Here is a 27,129-nt window from a genome sequence, read left to right as displayed (position 1 = left end):
GCATGGTGTTGAGGAATTTTCCCCAAAATGCAACAAATGAACAGAACAGCTTGACTGTATATTTTCTCTCTGTATATTTTTATTTACAATACTTTTTTAATGCCAGGTAAAAGGATTAAATGCAATACATAAATATGAACATAGTAATGTTTTTTTTTCCATACAAATTTGCATATAACTAAAGGCTGAAATTCAACATACTCTCAACAGTTACATCTTTTTTTTAAGGAAACCTCACTCCCTAAAGAAGAAAAGACGTTTATATACACAACATATGCACTCGGACTCGCTTACATTAAGATATGCAGACACACAAAAATGACAGGTGCATTGTGGGTGCATTTCAAAACCAACAAAAAGAACAATGTTTCACAGACTCGGGTCTGACTTTATGCGTATACTATTGCGGTGTTGCAAATGCACTAAGGAGGGTCAGCTCATCTCGTTTTGACAACAGGAAGAAGGGCTTGTGCGCAAAATTCCCCCCTGTGCGCACAAATACGCTCACACGGAAACCGACTGCACCACCTCACAGTCTTATTAAAAAGTCTACGTAATGTTCACACAAAATTGACAAAATTAAAACTCCCAGACCACTGAAACTCTAAAGCGCAGTTGTGACAGATTGGAGGATTATTGGTTCTAGAATGTGGGAACAGAGTTGCCTTCAACAGATGAATCTCAATCTTTCATTCTAAAACAAAGAAAAGGTATGATGTCACAGTAGCAAGTTCACATTCTAAAATAATGCTAAAAAAAATGGCCTTGTCAACTGGGCGGCCCCACATTCCAAGTGATTTTGTTAGAATGACAAACTGCAGTTTAACAGACCAACACATGCAGCACACACCATCAGGTAGAGCTTTGACACATCTCTTGAAAATCCAGCGTCTTTCATAAGACAAAAGGCTAAACAACACTAGTTACTCAGAAACTACACGGCCACGTTTTGGCACAGAGTATCTGCCACTCCCATTGCATGAGGACGGGAACAAGCAAAAAAACAAAACAAAAAACAGCTAAAATTTCCTAAAAGGTGTCCTATGCTTTAGGGGAAAAAAGAATTTGCAATAATAACTAGCATAAAACACCACAGAGAGGGAAAAAAAAAAAAACACGGAAAGAAATGAATACCTATTAGAAAACCAAAATCTGTCAGATCGTTCATGCACGAGCCTCAGACGGTACAGTTCTCTCGTTTTCTTCTTGAGGTGATCGAAAAACACAAGTCCGTTTTTCCAAGTCGTCCATTTTATCCACCAGTGTTTTTGAAGAAAGAGGGAAAAGCTTATATTCTCTGGATCTTATCGGCAACTACAACTGGATTCTCCTTGCGGATCTTAGCAGCGGCTTCCGCCTTGTAATCGTACGTGCAGTTGTGCTTGTCAGAGTACCGGTGAATTCCACAGAACAGATTACCACATCGACAGTCAAAACCTGTAAAACAAGAGAAAACATTAAGACCTCCGTTCATAGATGCGTATGACCGTCAAACTAATAACAGAATGACCAATCCATGAGCCTCACCTGTTAGGCCGACTCTCTTACGGCAGGTAAAGCATCTATTTTTCTTAGGTTTGATGGAGTCTGGGATCTTGTCCTCGTCGCTTCCCTGAGCCACAGCGATAGGGGAGTAGGAGGAGGTGGGCTGTGTTATAACTGTGGGAAGAATAGAGACAAGAAGGATTGTTAAATTAAACAGTTGCAATGTGGCATGGGTGGATTCTGGAAGCAGTTTGTGGGGTTTAAAGGAAAATGAGTATGGTCGGTCACAATTTTATAGGTCTGTTCCTTAAAATAAGCTCTGCCACAAACCCCAAAGTCCCAATTTCTGTCAGAATGAAGTTATTAACACTGCATGAACTCGCATTAAAACTGGAGCAGACCCAAAGATGGCTCTGTTTGTTCTTGGGTCTGGGCTAACAATAAGAGTACATATCTAAACAACGGGTGTGTATGATGCCAAAATACTTCTGAAGACATGTTAGCAATTGAATTTATAGCAGCGAAGTTCATTTTAATAAAAAGAGGAACTGACAAAAGAGAGCTTACTGCCTGAGGCCCAACTACCACAAACTTCACTTCAGTTCAGTTTGAGATTGACATTGTAAACAGAGTCTTATGAATAAACACACCTTGCAACACCTGAATGGTTGCAGGAATGGTGATAAGTGATAAAACCAATAAAAGTCATCTTGCTCACTGCTGTAGCAGAAAAAATTGAAAATATATTTAGATGGCACTGTTTTGGTCTACCAACATTCGTCAGACTTTTTTTTTAAAATCCCAATACAGACATTATAAATTCCCCCCGGGGCACAATTTGTTTAAACATTATTTTAAGGGTTGTGATCAGGGCTAAAGCATTAACTTTGCATTAACTTAAGCATTAACTGTGGCTAGTGGTTTTAAAAAGTTTAAGTTTAAATTCAAGCCCTGTTACAGCACCAATATTCATCCGGAGCAAAAGAAACGTGTGAGTGAGGGGAGGCGGGTTTGTGCATCAACTCGCTGTCGGAGAGATGAGAGAGCGAGAAAGCACAGCTGGTATCGTGTATCTATTCTGCAGAAAATGAGTATTGGAAGAGTTTAAGATATTTCAGTATTGATATGTATCAAAAAATTTATATTTTTGACAAAACTACATTGCACTTTATTATTCAGATGCCCTTTTAAAAGACTACAATTGAAAAATGTATACATTATATATACAATTGAAATCCACCTGCATTTGGGAGGTGTTAATGTCAAGCCCTGGTTGTGATATGAATGAAATGTTTAGCATAATTATCTACATTTACCCATTTTAATACATTTAAAATGTCATTCTGCTTTCTAAACACTGGTGAGAAATCATGAGATCAAATACAATCATTTTTTTCCAATGACAGCACCACATTTTAACAGTATGAATCTACATATAGTTTTGTGGAAGAAAAAAATGATAAAATCTCAGATTAAACTTTATAAAAAGCAAATATTTGCAACAATGACAATGTACATTTTTTTATACATTTTTAGAGACAATTATTTAATTCAGTTGTCTTTGCAAGAAATCACACATTTTTTATATTAAGTATAAATACTTTATATTTCAGAAAGTGAGTCCATTTTGTCGACATGACAAAGTTTGAAACACCCTGTGTTAGACTAAACAAGGAGCTTTGTATGTCTACTTCATTTTTAAGTGCAATTACCTGGTTCAGTAGCCTCAGTTTTAGGAGACAGGGCCTTTTCCTCTCTAGAAATACTCATTTCTGTCATCTGTTGTGTCACCGGTAAGGAGGTTGAAGGAATACTTCTGCAAAAAACAAAAAAACAGTGGGGTTTCAGCACCTGGCTTTTCTTGAAACACATGAGATCATTGTAATGTCAAGCAGCTGAACATAAAATGCATCCTTTCTCAATCTGAGGTTTAACAACAAACACACATGTGAAGTACTCACTCTCTCATGGTATCTGTTCTGGGTGCAGGTGAGGCCTCTGCTTTGTTTATGCTGGCTTCTAGTCTCTGTATAGCACAGGCCTCTGCTGAGGGGCTGCCAGCTGGTCCAACAGAACACAAAGACACATAATCACAAACAGTGCACAGGTGCAGCTGTGCTACAGTATACAAAAAGCCTGTGACACAAAGCAGTGCTGCCTAGTACAAAACAAGTGCAGCTTATTACAGTTTCTCAGGGAAGTCCCAACATAGATCTAGAGACCTCATGAAAAATATCAAGCTCTAAAACAACTCAGCTATCACTGGGTGCAGGTGGGTCTGAAATGTCTTACAAGCAGTAATATGGCGGTCTGTTATTGCTGTAACAACTTTAATGTCATCGTCTCCAAGAGGTGCAATGAATGAGAGCCCTTATACCATAGTATAACCAAGTTGTTTGTGTGGTCTGTTACCATAGAGAGAGCTTTTTCCAGGAGGTTAGACAAACAGGTTAATGTTTCAGTGCGACTTACCCAGGGGGCTCATGGGACTACGATCACTGCTTTGCTGTCTGTTCAGGTGCTCCTTATAGCACACCGAGCACATGCCATTGGTCCTGGGGTTGCCATAGAAACCACAGCCTGTGGTACACAATATAGGCACAGGACTCTGGTTTGTCTCTTGGGCCATTGCTAATATATCACAAAAGAAAAAAGAGACAGAACAGGAATGTCTTGTTAATAATGACTGCATTGTGGTTGGCTTACATGCACACGCAATGAGTAGAGGAGATTATTGTTTTCAAGGTCCACTCAGCTAAAAACTAGCTGTTAAACCGTTTTAACCTACATGGACTGGGTCCCCATCATGGATGTTGCCATGTTCAGGTCACATATATGTATTATGATAAGAACCATAGTGTGTGTATGTATAATACAGTGAATAAACAAGTAAAGATTACTTCAAAAAACAATATTAACATACCAAATAAAATATGCTGTAAAGAAAGAAATATTTTTTCTCCCAAAAAGCAAATTACATACTTTTATTAGTAGTAACAACTGGTCATGTGACCTCAACATGGCGGCACCCATGAGAGGGCCCCACTCCATGTAGAATAAAAGAACTTTTTCTAGAAAACTATCCTTATCTCATGTAAATGTACGTCATGTTAATGACATTTAACAAAAGTACAACTCATTTCTCTGTGTAAAAAATAATTAGCACAAAAGTCACCTTGTGCACCTTTAAAGCAAACGGGTTTAAACTTCTCTAGAGTCTCTAAGCGTGAATACACTGCCCCTATAATTAAAAGGCATTGTTTTATCTCAGCCAAAAATAAAGACACAAGCTCCTCAACCACCCTCCTCAGGACAGAGTAATTACAGTGAAGTCAACCGTCTGACCGGACTAATACAGAGTTCAGCTGCATCTATTTCTAGCCACATCCAAACTGAACTCGCTTCAAGTAGGTATCCCAAAATAAAGTACACATAAAACAGCACGATACAAGCTCTCCCACCTAACCATGACTAAACAAACGAGTGGGTGTTAAGCGTGATATGCAATTTCAGGAGGCCGTAAAGGTAAGATATCTAAGACTCTGATAATGTTTTTAAGCAAAAGAAGCACACAAATGCTGTTAGGACAGTGTTCACGTGATCAACCATATGAGTCAAGGCACCGACACCACAACCACTGATAACCGCTCACGAACACTCGTGCTAGTCAATGCTGGCGGTTTAACAACTTTAAACCTTCACCAACCGAGAATTACAGACCATTTAACCGTCTAGATGACGGGACAGCCGTGTCCGTGATGGCTGTGTCTCAAAACACTATCTAGACAGCATATCATAAGCGCGTGGCTACCTAGGTAGGCAGCTTAACGTTACTTCTGTCGAATCTCACAGACAAACTAAACCGGGTGGACTGTAGAGGACTGAAAAAACTAGACAGGCAGGTAAAAGCCCAAAATAGCAAAACATCAAATATCATGACACATCCAAACGCAACCATCGCGACTGTGAAGCAGCTCTGGCTTTGTTTAATCTTCCTTCTTTGTCCCTTTGCTCCAGGATTTCCTCCCCAGACAGACAATCTGCCCTTTGAACAAGCCCGAAACAAAAAGCTAACTGGTTTAGCCAGCTGTTTGTCTGAGTTACTAGTATCATAGAGCAGGAAAACGCGAACAACTAAACGAGATTTCCTTGGATTTATAAGGGCACGGTCGAACAATAAACAACCCACCGCACAATGAAGATAATCCGTTGGATTGTGCGTCTGTTTCAAAAACCACAGTTGAAATTCTGAATTAATAAAAGATTTAAGAACCGACAGTCGCAATTCGACTTCTAGATCAATGAACAAGATGGAAAAAAGTTGGCGATTGTCCGTGTCTTGTGTTTTATGTAGAGGCGAGTCACGTTCTGGGGCTTGTGATGTTCATGAAGGTGCTGCTGACAACTTGGGACACTTTGTTATTTTAGGGATCCACCCGTAGAACAAAAAAAGCTCAATACCTCGAGCAACCCTGGCGTTTATAGATCCGAGCGAGCGGTTTAACTCGCTGTGCTACACGTTCTGAATCGGTAATCGTTAATCGCTCCCTTTTTCGGGGTCAGCCTCAGCCTGTCTTTCCGTGATCACAGCGACAAACCTCAGATTATCACCTAAAATAAAATTCAAAAAAACGTTGCGGTACTTACCTTGGTGGATTTTAAAATCTAACGTAATCGGTCGATGAACCTCGGTTAAAAAACAGGGACTCTTCGAAAATGAGTTTGTCTTCCTCCCGAGGCTTTGTGTCGGTGATGTAAATAAGTCAATTCCTCTCTTGTCCTCTCCCAAGCTCTCTCTTCTTTCACTCTGTTTGTTTCCTTCTTTAGTAAAGGGGAGTGGCTGTTAGCGTCATCACGTCGAGGCAGGTATTCATTGGTCACTCTACGTTTGGGGGCGGGGCCTGGAAGTCAAAGAGGGGCACAATCCTCTTTAAGGTTTGCCTTTGCCACCTACACTGATGACGAATTCAAACCTTCCTGATGAAAGTCTCCCAAGTCTGAAGACACCGACAAAGTCAACAACAGGCTCATGAAATTGATTTAACGGGTACATGTTGTCTTATACATATATTCTCATTTTTATTTGGTACTTTACACATTTATCAGTGACCAATTTTGTGTTATTTGTCCCAGCTCTTTTTGTTGTTGGCACTACAACATTTGGCATGTGTTGACACTCTGATGCCATCTTTACATTGCAAAGGTGGCACAGGAACTGCATCTGAAGTGGTGCATTTACACAGACTGGTTAAGGGTGTCAGAAACGCATTCACATAGGAATTACAATTGCAGAAACAATGTTATGAAAATTAGTTTGTAAGTAAATATAAATGTAGATAGATAAATTGATGAGTGGAAAATTAATTAGATATAATTAAATATATACTCTCTGTCAGGACAACAGTGAAGTTTAAGGCCTGTTCAGAGCAGCCTGTGTAAAAAAGATGTTTACACTGTCCGTTCTGGAAATCTTATTTCAAAGAAGTTCATTCATTTTGTTACTTCTGTTCCTGGAGATGCTGACAGCTCTCGTGTTTTTCAATACACACATACCTAGGTGTCAGTCAGCAAACACTCATGTGAACATGTGAACTGCATGAACCCATGAGCATTGGTGTGAGGGAGATTCCTTTCAGTGTAACCCAACTCAGTGTGTCCTGAGGGTGGCTTTGCACATGAGCAAATGCAGACGCCGCATGGTTGTTTGTGAAAAGAACAGTTTGAGGTGGAGGAGGGGGACGAGTTTAAAAGCTGCAAATATAGGGGAAATAAACCTGCCTGAACTAGTTTAAGTTTGGTTTGTCACACCGTGTCTGTGTGTGTCTGCATGCATTTGTGTGTGCCAATATGCTGTACAGGGGAGTGGCTTAATCTACAGCATGTTTTTCCTTTAAACTGATGTTTTTGGATGATTTGTGTCAGGGCTGAAGTAGAGTTCAAGCTCATGTCAAACGTGAGAACAAGGCAAACAAACATGTGATTTTTGCATTTTTAGTACAATGCATAGATAACAGTAGGACAGTAGGTCACTCTCTTCAGTCCAAGTTAAATGTGTAAATGCTGTCTTATCTGCATGCATCCTTAAGCACACAGAACCTCACTGCATTTACATTTCGCCGAAGTTTTCAAGATATCCACCTTATATATAATATAATATAATGTCTTCCTTATTTACATATATAACTGCTCTTTATGAGCCAGTTAAGTGGAAGTAGTTTTGCATTTGGATACCATTCTTGGCTGTGGCAAATGAATTCGTTAGATATGTGTTTTTTCATCATTCGTGGAACATGGTGGACAAAAAGATATGGTATATTTAGACAATGACTGTGTTGTACAGTAAGGTAATTTTCCTTCCTTCCGTCTATTTATGCTTTTAAGTGATAAGCTCCAAAATTACTGATACAGAGTTGATACACAAAAGTCTGTTTTGTTATAGTGTACAGTGATTTAAGTAACCTCTTGTGCCATAAGGTTGCCAACCATGTCATAAAGTTGAGTTGTAACAGCTGCTGGTGCCATTGGCTTACTTGTGTTGGCCCATAACAGCATCAGAATCAGATAAACACTCTGAACATCCTCACACTCATAAACACTAAGTGTGTCTTCACCTTAAGGCAATGATGATCTAATGAACGTATATTGGATTATCTCCAAAGAAACACATACACACACACTGCTTATTCTTCATGAGGTCATGAATGAAACCTGGTTAGACAATAGGCTACATTTTTAAACAAAATACTTTACTATGGAACGATAGAAAACTATCAGTGACACAGAGTTATGATGGTTAATTAAACCATAAAAAAACATTTTTGTTATTTGAAATAAAATAAATATAAAATTTTAACTTCTTTCATTTCAGCTAGTTGCCAAGGCTAAATTTCTAAATAAATCTTAAATACAAAATATCTTAATAAAAACTAGATATTAGATTTATAGCCTAGATTATATATAAAATAACAAAAACACATAACAAATGACTAAAGCTTAAAATAGAAATAAAATAAAAATAACAACAAATTCAATATTATTATTGATATTAATATTAATGTTAATCAAAACTTTAACAGTACCTCTAAAATAACACTGAAATGAGGTAATAACACATACCTTTATTCTAGAATGACAGAATTTAAATCCATAAAATGCGCTGTTTAAACCAGCCTTGATTTACCTGTCAGTTGCTCCACTTTATTTTGACAGCTTCTTCCTGCCCTTGTAGTTGTTTCAAGTATGCTTTCACTTTGGCTCTTCTTCCTCAAGGGAGATTTGTTGTTCAGTTGCTCAAAAGTACCCAATATTCTGACAGTTCTTCACAGCACAGTGTTTATTCAGTATAAATTAATTAATGAATCCATCACAGAATGATAGTCTTCAGTCAAAGGCTATTGAATCCTGTTATAATTATGAATTTTACAGCTTTATTAATGTATTGATTCTGTTTAAAAATATTTTAAAAAGTTAAATGAACAAACAATCAGAGGAAAACTGTCTGAGTACACTACAAACCAGTCAGCAGCCGTGAGTGTGAATATTTTTAGTCCTCTATCACCAATGTGATGTAAACAAACATGAAGTATGTAATGCTAGAAAGTTTTCTTCATGTTCTAGTACACTCATCCATATTTAATAACAGGATCTACAATTTCCCAATCACAAGTTTCGTCCTGTACCGTTTCGTCCGTCCTGTGAGCAAATTGACAACGAAGAGTAGGCCTACAAAATAGAAATGAATCATCTTTCCAGTGGGTAGGCTAGCTACTCTTTTCTTTTCCTGGACATGCAGTACTGAGAATACGACCTGAATGAAAACGTGAGAGTAACAGGGCACCGGCTCTTCTATAAATATAAACCTTCATGATCCACCCATGCTATTAAATATCCTGACTATAGGATTCTTCAGAGTAATGGAATGCAGAACAGCAGCGGCGGCTCACATGATCACCTGAGGGTGGTTCTGATGACAACATTAAAAGAGAGACACTAGTGTATGTGACTCATAACAGAGTCACTCCACAAATAAAAGCTGCCAGCTCATAGTTTTAGTCACGCGTCTATTGACGCTAAATAGCTCTTTATGGTGTCTTAGCATTATTTGTACAGTACTGTACACGTACAGTAGGTTTTGTCAAATACTGTTGAAGTAGCTATATGAAAAACCTTTTTCTTAAGACATGATTGGGAAAAGAGGAACGTTTCTGTGTTTCTCTTATCAAAGGTGTGCCAGTGGCTGAGGGAATGAGGGGGATAGAAGGAGACATGCTCAGAATACAGTTACAGCCCGTGTCAATCCTCCGAAGATGGAATCCCCAAACGGTGCTGCTAAACTTAGCCGAGGAAAACAATCTAGCTCTCTGCAGGGCGAACAGACAAATACTGAGGTAGACACTCAAGCACAGGGATCACACGCACAGATATTGACACAATATGCACGAATACACTGTGTAAATGTAAATATCTGCTGACTAGAAATGGGTCAAACGTTGAAATTTCAATGTAGCCTGACATCATCTGAATTCCCCCAGACTGCTCATTCATTTCAACAGAACAGCCTCAAACGTTTATCTTTAGTGACATCAGGTGGTCAGGCTGTGTAACAGCAATGAAGGAATCCACAAATACTATTGGTGGTGTTTGATTCGACCTCACTTCTTTGTTACAGCTATATCTATCACATGCACTGAACATCGTCCTTACATTAGTTGCAAAGAGAAATAGGTGAAATCCCTATTTTAAGGATGTAATAATTATAAGATTCCATCTGTAAACTCCAAATTACTGGTTGATCCCCACCATTGATTAGTATTAGCATCCCAATGCCTTAACTAAGGTTACCACTGCGTCTCAGTATCATCTGTTCTGTTATTATTGTTCTGTTCTGTTCTTTCTTTCTTTTTTCTTTCTATCTGTCTAATTCCCATTATTAAATATTGTTGAGATAATTTAGGCACACTGTAAGAAAGATAAAGATAGACAACCTTAATAAGATTCAGCTAAATATGGCAGCATATCAAGATTTATTTATAGAGCTCTTTTTCTCCTTTTCCATACCTCTAATATTTCCATGCGTCTACTGTTCTGTGGAGCATTTTCCCACAGGACACTTCAGGCATATATGAGTAAAATCTATCTTCCTATTCATTTCTCCACAGGCACTTCCAGACTTTCTGTTTTTAGCCTTTATTGTATGACAGCTTTGGTTCTAATGTGCCAGCCAGATACTGTACGCTGTTTGATATACAGTAGCACTGCATCGCTCATGTAGTTTAGAGTTTCACACTGCAGGACAGTTTAAGCTGAGGGGGGTATTTTATTTTAACAATTAGCATTTGGTCCCAAGTCAAATTCAGAAGGTGTAGCAGAAAAAACTGCCTGCCTCAAAATCAGGAAACGTTGGGGACCATTTTAAATTATTTTGGTAACACTTCACACTAAGGCCCCATTAGTTAATGTTACCTAATGCATTAACTAACAACTAACAAACAAACAAACACTTTTCCTACATGAAAGTCATTCCTTAACATCTTAGATTTGTAAAACGATTGTACCATTTCCTGCAAACTGAAGCAGTATTTAAGTAAGTAAGTTTTATGTATACGTTTTGCACTATAAGTGGAAGTACAGCTCACACTGACCCTGTGGCACTAATCTTCTGTTATCTGCCTCTTCAATCTTTCTATAGTCAGTCATTAGACCATCATCATCTATTTTGGCTTGGTACTGTGTAACCTCCTTTCTTTTTGAAAAAAGAGTCATAATTCTGTTGAATAATTGAAAGGGGTGAAATTGAGAGGCTCTAGAGTTTCGACTGGTTATTGTTCCTGGGAGAGGTCGCTGAATGCTAGTAAAAAGTGAACTCTTCATGCACGGTACTCATCACCCTCCAGGTTCTATTCAATCAGGCCATGGTCCAATGCTGCTTCATCATCATCATCACTCACACTCACACACACACACTTTCACTCTCACTCTCACTCACTCTCTCTCCTGTATGCATGGACACACACACGCGAGGTCACAGAGTGAAGGCCACTCAAGAGGAGGATGCCACGGCATAAACTCATCGCATCTGAAAGTGACGGTAAAGATGATTATTACTTTCTGTGCATTTGATACATTTTTAACACCATTTTTAAACATGTGATGTTTGTGTTTATCAGTGTTAGCCACAACTAACAAGTTTTTTGTAATTTGTAATTTGTGTTATTAATAATTACTATTGTTAAACACTATTGTACTACTATTAGTTATTAATAATTAACTAATGTAATATTGTATGCAGAGATTAGCAGCTTAGCAAAGACATACTGTCTCAATATTTAAAAATCTGATAATGATTTTTTTATTCTGATCAAATTATTTGAAATGTTTAGTTACTTAAAAGGCAATTTATATTTTATGCCTTATTTTCATTTTGATGCAAACCTATTGACTTAATCATGTATTTCAGCCGTGCTAAATACCAAGATGGTCATGCAGAAAATATGAACTTTAAGTATGTGTATGTGAACATTACTTTCATTCTTTTGACCTTTGACCCCATGTAAGAGGACAGTTTGCATTGACACTGAAGATGAAAAGCACCATTGTGTCTATTGTGCAACACAGCTAAGCATGTAATGACTCGGTCAGCACTTACCGGTCTGGTTACACTGTGGTCAAACACAACAGACGCTGAACAGCTGCTGGGAACCCTACATGTCTGACCTTTCAGGACTTAACCATGTCTTCTAAACAATGTCTGGAACTTATGTCCATTATTTTTTACTTTTTTGTTATTTGTTTGCCTTTACAGTGAGCATTGAGGTGGAGGATGAAGGTAGGATGGTTGACTGCTTTCTGTATGCATGTTTTTATTTTGTGCTGTATGTTAATCTATGTACAAACATTTTTCTTGTAGGGAAGGACAATGAATTCAGCCTTTACTATGTAGAAGTGGAGGAAAACTTTGAGGGAGGTACAGAGAAGCAGGCGACACGAGATGACAAACGGAGGAGAGTGAGAAATAGTGAAGTTAGCAGAAGAGCTTCAGAGAAGAGAACAACTGAGGCGGGCATTAAAAGAGCCGAGAAAAAGCATGATAAACGGCACAAAACAGCAAAGAAAGAGGGTGAAAAACATGGAAGAAAGCAAAGAAGAAAGAATGCAGATGCAGAGGAGGCTGAGGAAGAATCCAGAAAGGAGAAAAAGAACATTAAAAATGAAAGAACTAAGACATTGAAGCTGGAGGATGAGAAGGAAAAAGATGTGAAGAAAAAGAGAAAGAAGCATGCAAATGAGGAGGACGATGCAAAGCATGGAAAGACAAAACACAAAGATTGTCATGACATGCCCTTGAAGGAAAAGAAAAAGAAAAAGAAAATAAAGAGACCAGAAACTATGTAAGTTTGTTTTATTTTGCGAATCATTTTAGTAAATCAATTTGGGATGCACCGATATGAACATTTTGGTCGATGCCGATAACAGATAATTCTTTATATTTGAAAGCCGATAATCCATATATTGGTCCAAATTTTTTATTACAAAAACAAAAGTCTCATCATTACATCCATGTCCCAAGCACGCAATTATAATGTTCTCATTATAATTTTATGTAGCCTAAGCCTATTTGATAGACTTGCGCTGCACGTTTCCTTTTTGAAGTCATTCCAATCATATTTCAAGCAATTCAAAAACCTTAATGGTGAACAGTGCGCATCTCAAGTGTCGCAGGTGAAGGAGAATAATCCATTATTTATTGGCTTTAAGATATCGGCCAAATTTTCTTACCGGGCCGATAACGATAGCATTAAAAATAAACGCAGATACCGATATGATGGCAGATATATAGTGCAAAATCAATAAATGTATAACCACTAACTTCTGTCAAACTATGCACACAATGGACTAGATGGAGTCTTTTTTAATAGAAACCTGAAAAGTTTGTTTAAATAAGTTTTTTTAAGTATGTTTTAGCTTGTTAGAATATTTTTTCAATGATTATTATTATTATTATAACATTTTGCACTAAAGCAAAATGAAGATTTATTACAATTCTGAAAAATTTTCAATTCAACTTTTCTCTGAAATGGTTTTGCTATAGATGTCATTTGTATTGGATATGTTGTATTGAATGCAATACAAAATAGTAAGCATCCCATTTGTGGTCTCAGACGTTTGAGTCTCGCTCAGCATACCTGCATCCATTTCTCCCTCCCAGCTCAGAGTCTGAGTCTAAATCTGAGTCAGAATCTCAGTCCGACTCTGACTCGGAGTCAAAGGACAATCAGGCAGTGGGAGTTTTGGGGTCTCTGACCCCAGAGGAGCTGGAAAAGTTAAAAGAAGCTGTGGACGAAAGGAAAAAGCTAATCGCCACACTGAGAGGAAAGCCCTGGCCCATGAGGAAAAAACTAGTTATCCTTAGGTACGTCACTGCTGTCTTTATGTGTATGTACCACCCGCCTTCAAAATGCCAGCAATTTGTGTTCTGTCTCAGGGAGTCACAGGAGTTTGTGGAGAAATATGAAGGGGCTCTAGGAAAGGGCAAAGGCAGAAAGCTCTATGCCTACAAGGTCATGATGATGAAGGTGAGGAGATGACTGTCATTATGAAACTAATGGAGCTGGAGATCTCCTTCTACAGCTTCAGAGTGATCATCAATTTTCTTTTTTACTTTGATTTCAGAAATGGATGAAGTTTCAGCGCGACTTTGAGAACTTCAAGACTGCATGCATCCCGTGGGAGATGAAGATAAAGGAAATAGAAAGTGTGACGCCTTTTAGTTTGAGCTTACTTCTCTCTCCTGCTGTTTTTTATACTTCCTTTTTGTGCACCCCCCCCCCCCCCCCCCTTATCTTTTCTCATATACAAACTTATTTTTATCTCCTTACAGGCCATTTTGGCTCATCAGTTGCTTCTTACTTCATATTTCTAAGGTGGATGTATGGCATCAATATGATTTTATTTGGATTGACGTTTGGGCTGGTGATGGTTCCAGAGGTGAGAAATATATTAAATCCTGCAAAGTTTAAAATTATATAAGATATTAGTAAAGAACACCACACTATTTCCTTCAATGTAACTAGCTCATTCTTAAATGTATCACAATCTATGAATGTATTCACTTTCCAGGCTCTTATGGGGAAACCGTATGGCAGTTTACCCAGAAAGACAGTGCCCAGAGTGGAAGAGGCCAGTGCCCAGAATTTTGCAGTCTTATGGGATTTTGGGGTAAAGAGTCTATATAATTATACACTACCATTCTAAAAAAATTTAAAGAAATTAATAATTTTATAGTCTGCAAGGATGCATTAAATTGATTAAAAGTGAGATTAAAGACTTTTACATTGTTACCAAAATTATATTTAAAAATAAATGCTGTTCTTTTGGACTTTCTATTCATCAAAAAGAAAACTCCTGACAAAAATCTTTCAACATTGATAATAATAAGAGATGTTTCTTGAGCACAAACTCAGCATATTAGAATGATTTCTGAAGGATCACTGAAGACTTGAGTAATGATGGTGAAAATTCAGCTTTACCAACACATTAATAATTACAATTTAAATATATATTAAAATAGAAAAACATTTATTTTACATTATATGAATATTTAATATTGTACTCTTACAGACTCAAACTTTTGAACAATATAGTGTAAATACCTCGCCATCCAAGTACATAATTTCTCTTGCATCTTAGTCCAGTACTTTTCTTCTTTTTTTTCAGGGCTATGCTAAGTACTCTGTCCTCTTCTATGGCTACTACAATAGCCAGCGGGCCATTGGGTGGCTCAAGTTCCGCATGCCCCTCTCCTACTTCCTGGTGGGAGTGGGCACAGTGGCATATAGCTACATGGTGGTAATCAGGACGTGAGTGATGACAGTCTATTGTATAGTCTTACTGTCTATATCAGAAACCTTTATATATGTTGAGTGTATCAATAAGCACATTTCTGCCTCTTCATACACAAAACATTTCTTTAATGATTTCCAAACTCTTACCGAACAGTATGGCACGCAATGCAAATGAAGAAGGTGGCGGAGATGACACCAGCTTTAATTTCAGTTGGAAGACGTTTACTAGCTGGGATTACCTCATTGGAAATCCTGAGACAGCAGACAACAAGTTTGCCTCCATCACCACAAGCTTTAAGGTGTGTTTCTTTTTATTTTATTTCCCCCCTTGTGCTGGGCCCAAGTCCATGTTGTCCATAATAGAGGAGTCTTATAATGGGAATGAAAATTCTCTAAGAACTTGATATACCATAAAAAGATTCTGTAAGTTTCAAAGCTGTAATGCATTTAAAAAAAGACCATGAACTGACAAGGAGCTGCAAAAATGGCTATTTTTGGATTTCTGATGTTAGACCCTATGAAAGCCCATTCCACCACATAAGAAAATGCTTGGAAAATCATAATTACGACATAAAATGTCACAATTATGAGAATAGAATTCTAATTATGACTGAGTTATTATAAATTATGACATAAGTTAACATTATGTAAAAAGTCATAACTATGACAAAAATATGAAATTATAAAAAAAAAAAAATTATGTGAAAATCGACTTGACACTGGTGTTATATTGCTGACTTTTTATCTAATAATTTTGACTTTTTGTCATAATTTTGACATTTGTCATAATGATGACTTTTTATTCCATAATACATAATAATAATAATGATATCATAGCTTTGACTTTTTATCTAGTAATTAAAAATGATCTAATAATTATGACTTAGTATGTCATAACTTCTTTAATCTCATAATTGGGCCATTCTACAAAGTCAGAGTTGTAAACGTCTTGGAAAAAATGTGACTTTTTTCACAAATTTTGTATGTATGCAATTTGTATAATATCCAAGGTACACATTTCTAGTAATTGTGCAGTTAATTATCATATTGTATTTTCAGAAAGTTTTGGAATATTTTTCCTCTCCCCAAATTTGTCACTACCGAAACACAATAATAAATAATTTAATAAGAAGGCTTTTATTGGCCTTAATGGCCTATTAACATTTTGTTTACATCTACCTTGTAAATATATTTTTTGCTATTTTTAAACAAAGTTTTCACAGGTAAATCAATAACAATTACAATTTTAACAATATTTCAAGAGTAATTTATAAGATTTGTTGTATTTTGAATCCAATCTTTCATTTTAAAAGGCATTAAATTAATCATACTGATTTCAAAGTTAAGGATTCATTAGTTTGAATATACATTGAACCAAACACTATAATAACATCTTAGCTGATAATTAAATATACTTTATTTTAGACAAAACATGCATGTTTCGGTCATGACGGCACATTTTCAGTAGTGACAGTAATGCTTTGGTAGTGACCACATCACATTACAGAATTTTAACTCGCATACTAAAACACTAATAAAACATACTAAGATACATACTAGATTTGCATAACTGTACGAAAATTTTGTTTATTTCCCCCAAATAAATGATTATGTGTTCCCTTTAGTCACTACCAAAACAATGATGACATGTTTCGGTTATGACTGTTTCGGTAGTGACAATTTTAGATACTTTTGAGCCTAACTCAAAGATGTTAATCAGCACATGATTAATTAGCATAGTTCTGACCAGTTGTATACACACAAAAACTACATTTTATCAAATAACACTAAAAAAAACATGATATCACAACCGAAACTTCACCACATGTTTTGTTAGTGACTGTTTGGGTAGTGACAAATTTTAGATACTTAGCCTAGCTCAAAGATGATAACCAGCACAAGGTTACCTAGCACAGTTCTGAACAGTTGTACACACATAAAAACTACATTTTATGGAATTACACCCAAAAAAGTTTGCTTAATTACAGAAAAAAAGGTGTTTGGTAGTGAAGTTCCTTAAAGTTACACAGTTTTTCAGACTTTTGAACACATTTCCCTCAACATGATGGTACCTATCTACAATGAATGAGAGGCTATGAGAGAGAGGGACACAGGAATATTTCCTGATCAAAAATGTGTGGTTAAAAGCCAATGGGCTAAAACACACACTGTTTCGGTAGTGACATGAAAATGTGGGACACATTTTTTTACATAAAGTTTCATGATTTAAAAATAAAATATATATATTTTTTTTTACTTTTTAAAAACAACAATGGAAAAAATTGGAAAAAAAAAACATTTCAATATCATTTTCACAAGTTGAAATTTAGGGGTTAGGGTTCAGGACAGCCCCCTCCCAATTGAAAGTACCCAATACATTATGATTTTATATTAAGCTTACTGATATTTTTAATATTATTGTGGGATTCCATAGATAATAGAAGGATAATCTCAAATTTGAATACTTAAATTCTTTTTAAATGTGTTTTTTGTTTGTGGGACAGCAGTTTGCACCAATTCTGTAGAATGGCCCAATTATGATTAACCAAAACATGATTTTTTTTCTGAAATGGGCTTTCATATCAGACAGATATTAATAAATGCCACATTTACATCGATGACGCTATTCAGTGTTCAGAAACTTAGGCTCCTATACCTTCACATGCAAAGAAAGCATTTACACAGAAGTCTTAAAGGTCCCATATTGTTAAAACTGAAATTTAATTCAAAATAAACAATAATAAAAAAGAATGATGTGACCCCTTTAATATGGCGTCTCTTGGCTTCATAATAAATTCAGCGCTTTAACAGGAGACCATTGTGGAGGAGCAAGAGAGCAGAAAAGATGACAACATCCACCTTACAAGATTCCTTAGAGTGCTGGCCAACTTCCTGGTGCTCTGCTGTCTGGCAGGGAGTGGGTACTTGATCTACTTTGTAGTACGCAGGTCTCAGAAGTTCGCTCTGGAGGGACTAGAGAAATACGGCTGGTGGGAGAGGAATGAGGTCAGGCTCATGTAACAATGCACAATGGTAATCCTCTTGTTAATCAATAAAAATGAATTTTGCGTGGTTTTACATACATTCAGGTGAACATGGTGATGTCTCTGTTGGGAATGTTCTGTCCGATGCTGTTTGATGTAATCAGCACTTTAGAGAACTATCATCCACGCATCGCCCTCCAGTGGCAGCTGGGACGCATATTCGCCCTTTTCCTGGGGAACCTCTACACATTCATTATCGCTCTCATGGATGCCATCCAACTAAAGGTAGAGCTTCATTTAACAAAGACTAAAGCCCTCGCAGTCCCATTTTCAGTATTTCTATTTCTGTCCAGATGCCACAGAATCTGTGCTAAATCATCTTCTTATGAAGGTCATTTATTCTCCTAACTGTCACATATTTTCAAGAGGGCAGAAGAGGAGATTGTGAAGAAGAATATGACAATATGGCAGGCTAACCTGTACAACGGGACTATGCCAGACAACTCGACTGCTCCTCCGATCACAGCGCACCCTGCTGATGTTCCAAGAGGGCCTTGCTGGGAGACTATGGTGGGACAGGTACTGGGGAAGAGTGCTTAAAGCTCTTTTCATAATCCAAATTCCAGTACAACTGGAACACAATACATTCCAAAGCAGCATTACGAAGTATTGTATAACTCCTAACCCAACCTTTAGTGAGAAAAATGTAGTATACACTTGCAAAAACTTCCCAAACACTCTACCCCATCTTGAATTGTTTAGACAAGCAGTCCCACTCCTGACCCAAAATCACGCCGTTTGTTGAGGTGATGCTGCTATTTTGGGCTGCTCAAGTGCTACAGACCAACAGTGTTTACACTTTTTTTTTTTCTGTTAATCAATCTGCAACGGTTTACTTCATTGCACATTAAAATGTTAGAGGGCGAAGTATTTTAACATTGAAAATTTACACAGCAGTCTAAAAATAAGTCTAAGACACTGGTGAGATGACTATTAATGACTTATACAATTTAAAAACATTTCAGCCTGTTTTAAAGATTTACACATTTCAATTATTTGACACATTTACATTGAATTAAACTACAGTTCAAAAGTTTGGGGTCACTTTCATTTTTTTAAAAACTAATTAATACTTTACGAGACATTAAATTTATCAAACATGACAGTAAAAGACTTTTACATTGTTACAAATAAATGCTGTTCTTTTGAACTTTCTATTAATCCAAGAATCCTTAAAAACACACACACGACGGTTTCAAGCAGCACAACATTTCTAATTATTATCAATGTGTTTCTTTAGCCCCAAATCAGATTTCTGAAATGATTTCTAAAGGATCATGTGATGCTGACATTTTAACTTTAAGTATGCGATTTCGGATGCAGTCAATGTTTTGATCATGGTTCTGAATCTGATCCAAACCGTAGTCTTTGACAAAAAGGCGATTTTTCTCAGCTTTTTGCTAAAAATTTAGCTTTTTTTTTAAAATGAAACTTACCCACATTCAAGTTTTGATAAAAAAGAATGCATGAAGCTAGAATAAAGTTATAAAGAATAAAGAATAAATAAAAGAATAAAATAAAGTTTTTTGGTTTGTTTAAAAGTAGAGGTCATATTGCATGTTCAGATATTATTAACAAGTATTCTGGGGCCATGAAACTTTTGTGAAAGTTATCAAAAATGCCAAAATGCTGGTGGGGAAAGGGTATATATATTTATTTAAAAAGAAGAGTTATTTTAAATTATAATATTTAAAAATGCTGTTTTTATTGTATTTTTGATTTGAAAATGCAGTCTTGGTGAGCATAAGAGACTTTATCATAAACATAAAAAAAACGTACCGACTTTAAACTTTGAATGGTAGTGTACTGTAAGTATAATATTTGTAAATATAAGCATTTCATTAAAATGATTGAAAAATATTAAAATTATTTTCAGACGAAATACAGTTTGGTAAATGGAAAAGCAAGTACAAATGCTTTGGCATTAGATTTTATAGTTAGCATAAAGTTACAAATATTGAGTGTATGTTTTAACAAATCCTAAAAAAGATAACTACAAAGTTTTAAAATAAAGTGTTAAACGAATGTTATGATGCTTTACATCAAGTTGTTAGAGATCATCAGCATCCTCTGCGTCTACAGGAGTTTGTTCGTCTCATCATTTCTGACACAATGACGACTTACATCACTCTGCTTATTGGGGATTTCTTCCGTGCCGTACTGGTGCGATTCCTAAACAACTGCTGGTGCTGGGATTTGGAGTTTGGCTTTGTGAGTATCCACAACACATGCAGAATCAGTGTCAGGGATTCCCTCTCATTTATAACTGAAGTGTGCTTTCTTTATTAGCCGTCCTATTCAGAGTTTGACGTCAGTGGGAATGTTCTGGGGCTGATCTTCAACCAGGGAATGATCTGGTGAGAAATATCACCATATTATGTAGCATGTTTTCTTTCTATCCGAATGAAACCTGTATACCTCTAAACCGCACCAAATCTTTGTCTGTGTGTGTACCAGGATGGGGGCGTTCTACGCTCCATGTCTTCCAGCATTAAATCTTCTACGGCTTCACGTGTCCATGTACCTGCAGTGTTGGGCGGTGATGTGCTGTAATGTGCCTCAGGAACGGGTCTTCAAAGCTTCAGGCTCCAATAACTTCTACATGGCCATGCTGCTGGTCATCCTCTTCCTTTCTACATTGCCTGCTATATACACCATTGTCACCATTCCCCCCTCCTTCGACTGCGGACCCTTCAGGTTTTAAATTTTAATTTATGAATCAGAAATGGTGGGGATTATGGAGAAGGTCTTTTTAGCATAAGAACTGAGTAATAGTGTTTCAGAAATTGGTCAGTGTGGTGAAAGCTTAAATTAAGAATAAATACAAATAATTAGACTTTAGAGTAATGGGCTCTCAGTTATTTCTGTATGTATATATGTATTATGTATACAGTGAGGAAAATAAGTGTTTGAACACCCTGCTATTTTGCAAGTTCTCCCACTTAGAAATCATGGAGGGGTCTGAAATTGTCATCGTAGGTGCATGTCCACTGTGAGAGACATAATCTAAAAAAAAAAAAATCCAGAAATCACAATGTATGATTTTTTAACTATTTATTTGTATGATACAGCTGCAAATAAGTATTTGAACACCTGAGAAAATCAATGTTAATATTTGGTACAGTAGCCTTTGTTTACAATTACAGAGGTCAAACGTTTCCTGTAGTTTTTCACCAGGTTTGCACACACTGCAGGAGGGATTTTGGCCCACTCCTCCACAGATCTTCTCTAGATCAGTCAGGTTTCTGGCCTGTCGCTGAGAAACACGGAGTTTGAGCTCCCTCCAAAGATTCTCTATTGGGTTTAGGTCTGGAGACTGGCTAGGCCACGCCAGAACCTTGATATGCTTCTTACAGAGCCACTCCTTGGTTATCCTGGCTGTGTGCTTCGGGTCATTGTCATGTTGGAAGACCCAGCCTCGACCCATCTTCAATGCTCTAACTGAGGGAAGGAGGTTGTTCCCCAAAATCTCGCAATACATGGCCTCGGTCATCCTCTCCTTAATACAGTGCAGTCGCCCTGTCCCATGTGCAGAAACCCCCCCCCAAAGCATGATGCTACCACCCCCATGCTTCACAGTAGGGATGGTCTTCTTGGGATGGTGCTCATCATTCTTCTTCCTCCAAACACGTTTAGTGGAATTATGACCAAAAAGTTATATTTTGGTCTCATCTGACCACATGACTTTCTCCCATGACTCCTCTGGATCATCCAAATGGTCATTGGCAAACTTAAGACGGGCCTTGACATGTGCTGGTTTAAGCAGGGGAACCTTCCGTGCCATGCATGATTTCAAACCATGACGTCTTAGTGTATTACCAACAGTAACCTTGGAAACGGTGGTCCCAGCTCTTTTCAGGTCATTGACCAGCTCCTCCCGTGTAGTTCTGGGCTGATTTCTCACCTTTCTTAGGATCATTGAGACCCCACGAGGTGAGATCTTGCATGGAGCCCCAGTCCGAGGGAGATTGACAGTCATGTTTAGCTTCTTCCATTTTCTAATGATTGCTCCAACAGTGGACCTTTTTTCACCAAGCTGCTTGGCAATTTCCCTGTAGCCCTTTCCAGCCTTGTGGAGGTGTACAATTTTGTCTCTAGTGTCTTTGGACAGCTCTTTGGTCTTGGCCATGTTAGTAGTTGGATTCTTACTGATTGTATGGGGTGGACAGGTGTCTTTATGCAGCTAACGACCTCAAACAGGTGCATCTAATTTAGGATAATAAATGGAGTGGAGGTGGACATTTTAAAGGCAGACTAACAGGTCTTTGAGGGTCAGAATTCTAGCTGATAGACACGTGTTCAAATACTTATTTGCAGCTGTATCATACAAATAAATAGTTAAAAAATCATATATTTTTTTTTTTAGATTATGTCTCTCACAGTGGACATGCACCTACGATGACAATTTCAGACCCCTCCATGATTTCCAAGTGGGAGAACTTGCAAAATAGCAGGGTGTTCAAATACTTATTTTCCTCACTGTATATGTATTATATGTATTTAATTAAAATGTACAGTTTAAAAGTGGAGGTCTGCCAAGTCAAATCCTGCAATGCCGGATCTTTAACACTAGAGCGCAGCAGACTGCAAGTCTACAATTGTCTCGCATCCTTTTTCTTCTTAAAATCCGCATAAAATGCGGTTACCATTAGCCTACATGAAGAGTTTTTTTTAAAAAAGTCGACATAAATAAACTAAAATTAAAAGATAAAAATAAACATAAACATTTATAAAATAATTAAAATATTTATAAATCCCCCTCTCAGGGACTCAGGGAGCCAGTTGACGAGGCTGAATCCATCTACTTATTCGTTTGTTAGCCTAGGCTACTTATTGTAACTAGAGATTTTTCTGCAGTGGGAAAAACCGCATGTTTGACGTGATTCAGGAGACCCTGGAGACAGACTTCCCTGCCTGGTTCGGTAAAGTGTTCAGCTATGCCTCGAACCCCGGACTAGTGCTGCCCTTTCTTCTGCTCTTGGTGTAAGTGGGAATGTCTAAAATCCATCCATGTGTTTTTCCTGTACTTCTATAAAGATGTGTGTAATGGTGTTTTTTCTGTTATTTTAGTCTTGCAATATATTATCTGCAGTCCACTTCTAAAACATACAAAAGGGTAAATATGGAGCTGAAAAAGAAACTTCAAACAGTAAGTTGGGAAGACCAAATGTCTGTTCAAATACAGTAAATGTCAGTTAAAGGGATAGTTCACCCAAAAATAAAAATTCTTACTAACCCTGTAAATGAGCAGATTATATTATGTAAACTTACCACTAGGTGGAAGCACTAACATTGAGTTATCATAAATAATGATGATAATAATAATAATAATAATAATAATAATAATAGATTTAATAATTATTATAATGACTAATTATTGTTATTGTTATTTCACATAGACCTAAATATATTTTATATTATTTCAATTTATTTTTATAATTGGACATAGATCTACTCACTACTGTTACTTGTCATTTATTGTCATGTCACTGAATTCTCTGATTTTGCATTTACAGCAAAACGAGGAAAACAAGAAAAAGAACAAACTTGCAGCCTTAAAGGCAGCCAATGAACTGGAGCAACAACGCAGCAACAGCGCCTCCGATTTGGGTGAGAGCACATTGAACGGGTCACAGCTCCCATCAGTCAGTGCACTTGACAGCATCTTGGAACCAGTCCAGGGAAACTTTCCATTAATGTTGAAGAGCTAATGTGCTGTGTTTGGGCAACAGGTGGCCACAGTATTAAAACAACATGCCCTTGTTTCTGTATAACAGTGTTGTTCTGAGACAGCAGTTGAAAGGTCTCTCTGCCTCCTCTTTCTCAGGAGTGAATGAAGAAAGCAGCAGCCTAGATGAAGCAGGGCATCACAGACAAGCTGGGCAGAACGGTCGCTTTATTCACCCATCACAGAGTCAGCATACTCAAAACTCTGGACCTCCCGTCACCGCGACCCACACAACTACCAGAACCCCTGCATCCCGGGGACACACATCATCTGGACATCTTCCAGGTCACCCACATCAGCCACAGAAAAACTCTCACTCAAGCAAGAGATAAATAGCACAGATGTAAATAGATGTGAATCTCTATGTTGCATACACAACATTTGTATGCACTTATATGACACTTATTTTATTTCTTGCTGATATTGTTATTCAGTATACTGTGCCCAGGCCTGCCGCATATGTCATGAATGTCTCAGTTATGCTCAAGGTGACTATGTAACTCTAGATTGATAAGTCTTGTCTCTGTGAAAGAGAAATGACTGCTCTTGTTACACACTGGCCAAACTGGGATCAAACTCTTCATCTCTTGCTTTGTTTCATATTTTGACTCATGTTTTATATATATTTTTAGTTTTAGAAAAAATGCTTCTTGATTGTTGGTTTACATGCCAATTACAACTAGTTATTAAAATGCAGCAGATAAAGTAAACATTTGTTTGACTAATATGTTATTCTAAGAGCTACACAGAGGTGGAACACGTGTGTCTTATTTACAGTGGAAAGTGATTGGACATCTATGCTACACTTAAAAATGTATGAGTGTCATTGCATTATATGACAACATTTTAAACCAAGTGGCATTTATGATTAGCCTGGCCTTACCAGACTCTCGTACATTTCATTTGTACAGAGAGTCTGGCCACTCTCCATTGACAAGCGTTAACTTCCTTGAAGGCGGGTACTCTGTTGAAGTTCAAAACTATTGGATCTGCCCAGAGCCACTCTGGATCTGCCATAACCAATCGCTAATGTTTGATCGTGACGTAACCCTAACCTCAAACTAGCGCACGACCTCAATGTCATCGTTCTCAGCCACTCCCTCTGTTCGCTAAAACCGAATGGACCGGTAAAAACCCACGAATATACCGCAAACCCAGACGGAGTACTGAAGGAAAATGAAAATTGAGCGGAAGTACGTAGGAGGATGGAGCCAGGCTAATTTATGATAGCAAGAACACATTTAAAAAACAAACAAAAATAATTCAAATTTCAAAGAATCACATAAAACAACAGATATAAAAGTTGAAATCAAGACAAAAGACACTTTTTTAACAGCTTGTTAAAAGTCTAGTTCTTAAAAAAGGCCTAGCATCATTTGTGTGCAGATTTCATAAATTTTTAAGTGTGACAAATTGCTTTGTTGGGGGCCAGTGTAAAACCCAATTTATATGCCATAGCTACGTCGCATGTGTAATTGCAGGTCAATGCGGACAATGACGCAGAAGTATAAATGAAAACCAACGTGTAGTCTATGGCGTAGAGGCTCAGACGCAGAAGTATAAATCACCCTTAACTGTCAGCAATCTCAAAATGCATCCTTCACACAAAACGTGTTTTTCCGTTCCACTGTGCTACTTTTTCATTGATTTCCCATGTAAAAGCGATAGACGGACAACATGTTTAACCATTGTGTTTGTGTCTTTTGCAGCATCGTGCATGCCAGGGGTTCCTCATATCTGGTCCTGGAGGGCCACTTCCCTGCAGCGTTTAGTTCCAAAACTAATCAAACACCTGAAAAATCTAGTCAACAGAGTTACTAGAAAATTGCAGGTAAGTGAGTTTGATCATGGTTTGAGCTAAACTCTACAGGACAGTGGCCCTCCATCTGGATTTGAGGAACCCTGACCACTGGACGCGTTTAAAACGTTTGCGTTCAAAAAGACCACAAAACGATAGATCTGGAAGCTAAATAATTTTTTAACCAATTGACGGCTTGGCTTTGCCCAACATTACGTCTCCATTTCATTGTTTTCCTATTCTCAAATCCATGCTGCTTTATCTTGATCAGCGTGTTAGGTGACCCACAACATTTCCATGCGCAGTACTGTATTCTCAAATCTGCTCTCAGCTCTAGGGGTGTCTAATGTCCTGGATTATTTTCCAACAGCCACAGATTTGGCAGCAAAGATGCATGTGTCTCACTTGTCATTCCACGGCCCATGCTGCTCTGTTTGGGGTTACGCTGTGTACCATTTAAGTGAGGGGAGTTTGTTACAAACCTACTACAAAACATCCATAAAGAATATAAGAATATATAAAGAGCACCTGTTTTGAAGATGGATCAAAGAGATCTTACAATCCTTAGAACCTTATGATATCCCTGTATCAAATCTTGACGATTATTTATAAGAAAATTGGCACATAAGTTTCATTAACAATGCAAATGGTCATTTATAATTCATGGGCAGTCGTCATTAACTATTAACAGGAGTCATTTGAGATTTTGTTTATTTGTTCATTTAGGTAGTCATTGTTAATTGAAAATACAGCTCATTTTAAATTCTTTTAGTAAGAAATCAAGAATAGTGATAGCATTAGGGCTCATAATAGTATTAATGAATAATTTAATTCATTAAATTATTAATTGAATCATAAATTAAACTTTACTGTAAAAACCAATTGTTTATCCAATTGATTTGTCCAATATATTGGAATTGATCAAATTAATTAAAGTTATCTCAACTTTTGGAAGTAAGTAAAACTCAAAAACACTCAAAAAGTACAGTTTTCACAGTGTTTGTGCATTTATTGTGAACCTTCCTTACTTGCGGTCACTACAGAGAAACCGCTTTTATATGCTGGATATCTGATCTGTGTGAATGTAGTTCTGTTACTTGATGTTATTTTAGTAGACCTCTTGTATATAATTAACTCAAAGCAATTAATGGTATTCTGCTGCGCTGTGTCTGAACAAGAAGGTTAGAACTTCCTGTTGACACAATGCCTCATCATTTACACACATTAAGAACA

The 27,129-nt window shown here is 37.3% G+C and overlaps 2 protein-coding genes across 3 annotated transcripts; one reads left to right on the top strand and one right to left on the bottom strand.

Annotated features, from left to right (window-relative positions):
- Positions 1-59: 59 nt before the first annotated feature.
- On the bottom strand, positions 60-9,348 carry zfand5a (zinc finger, AN1-type domain 5a). 2 transcript variants are annotated; one of them, XM_084114799.1, is made up of 6 exons: positions 8,666-9,348; positions 3,958-4,116; positions 3,447-3,546; positions 3,198-3,301; positions 1,528-1,659; positions 60-1,437 (listed from the first exon to the last, which is right to left on the bottom strand). In XM_084114799.1, exons 2-6 carry the CDS (start codon positions 4,112-4,114, stop codon positions 1,289-1,291), a joined length of 642 nt encoding a protein of 213 aa, XP_083970925.1. In that variant the 5' UTR covers positions 4,115-4,116; positions 8,666-9,348; the 3' UTR covers positions 60-1,288. The 2 variants fall into 2 exon arrangements, with proteins under 2 accessions (XP_083970925.1, XP_083970924.1); XM_084114798.1 differs by lacking the exon at positions 8,666-9,348 and adding an exon at positions 6,133-6,317.
- Positions 9,349-11,389: 2,041 nt separating this feature from the next.
- tmc1 (transmembrane channel-like 1) lies at positions 11,390-24,804 on the top strand. Its single transcript, XM_084114797.1, has 20 exons — positions 11,390-11,572; positions 12,287-12,310; positions 12,392-12,872; positions 13,691-13,894; positions 13,967-14,057; positions 14,155-14,236; positions 14,363-14,469; positions 14,602-14,700; positions 15,199-15,341; positions 15,481-15,625; positions 18,138-18,332; positions 18,416-18,595; positions 18,737-18,889; positions 20,453-20,581; positions 20,660-20,727; positions 20,828-21,067; positions 23,228-23,353; positions 23,441-23,519; positions 23,887-23,980; positions 24,198-24,804. The coding sequence occupies exons 1-20, from the start codon at positions 11,536-11,538 to the stop codon at positions 24,428-24,430; spliced, it is 2,910 nt and encodes a 969-aa protein (XP_083970923.1). The 5' UTR covers positions 11,390-11,535; the 3' UTR covers positions 24,431-24,804.
- The last annotated feature ends 2,325 nt before the right edge of the window (positions 24,805-27,129 follow it).

This window comes from Abramis brama (assembly GCF_963993115.1).
Source record: "Abramis brama genome assembly, chromosome: 5".
Taxonomy (NCBI): Eukaryota; Metazoa; Chordata; class Actinopteri; order Cypriniformes; family Leuciscidae; genus Abramis; species Abramis brama.
The sequence above is the reverse complement of the archived record's forward strand: the minus strand, read 5'-3'. Positions and strand labels throughout refer to the sequence as shown.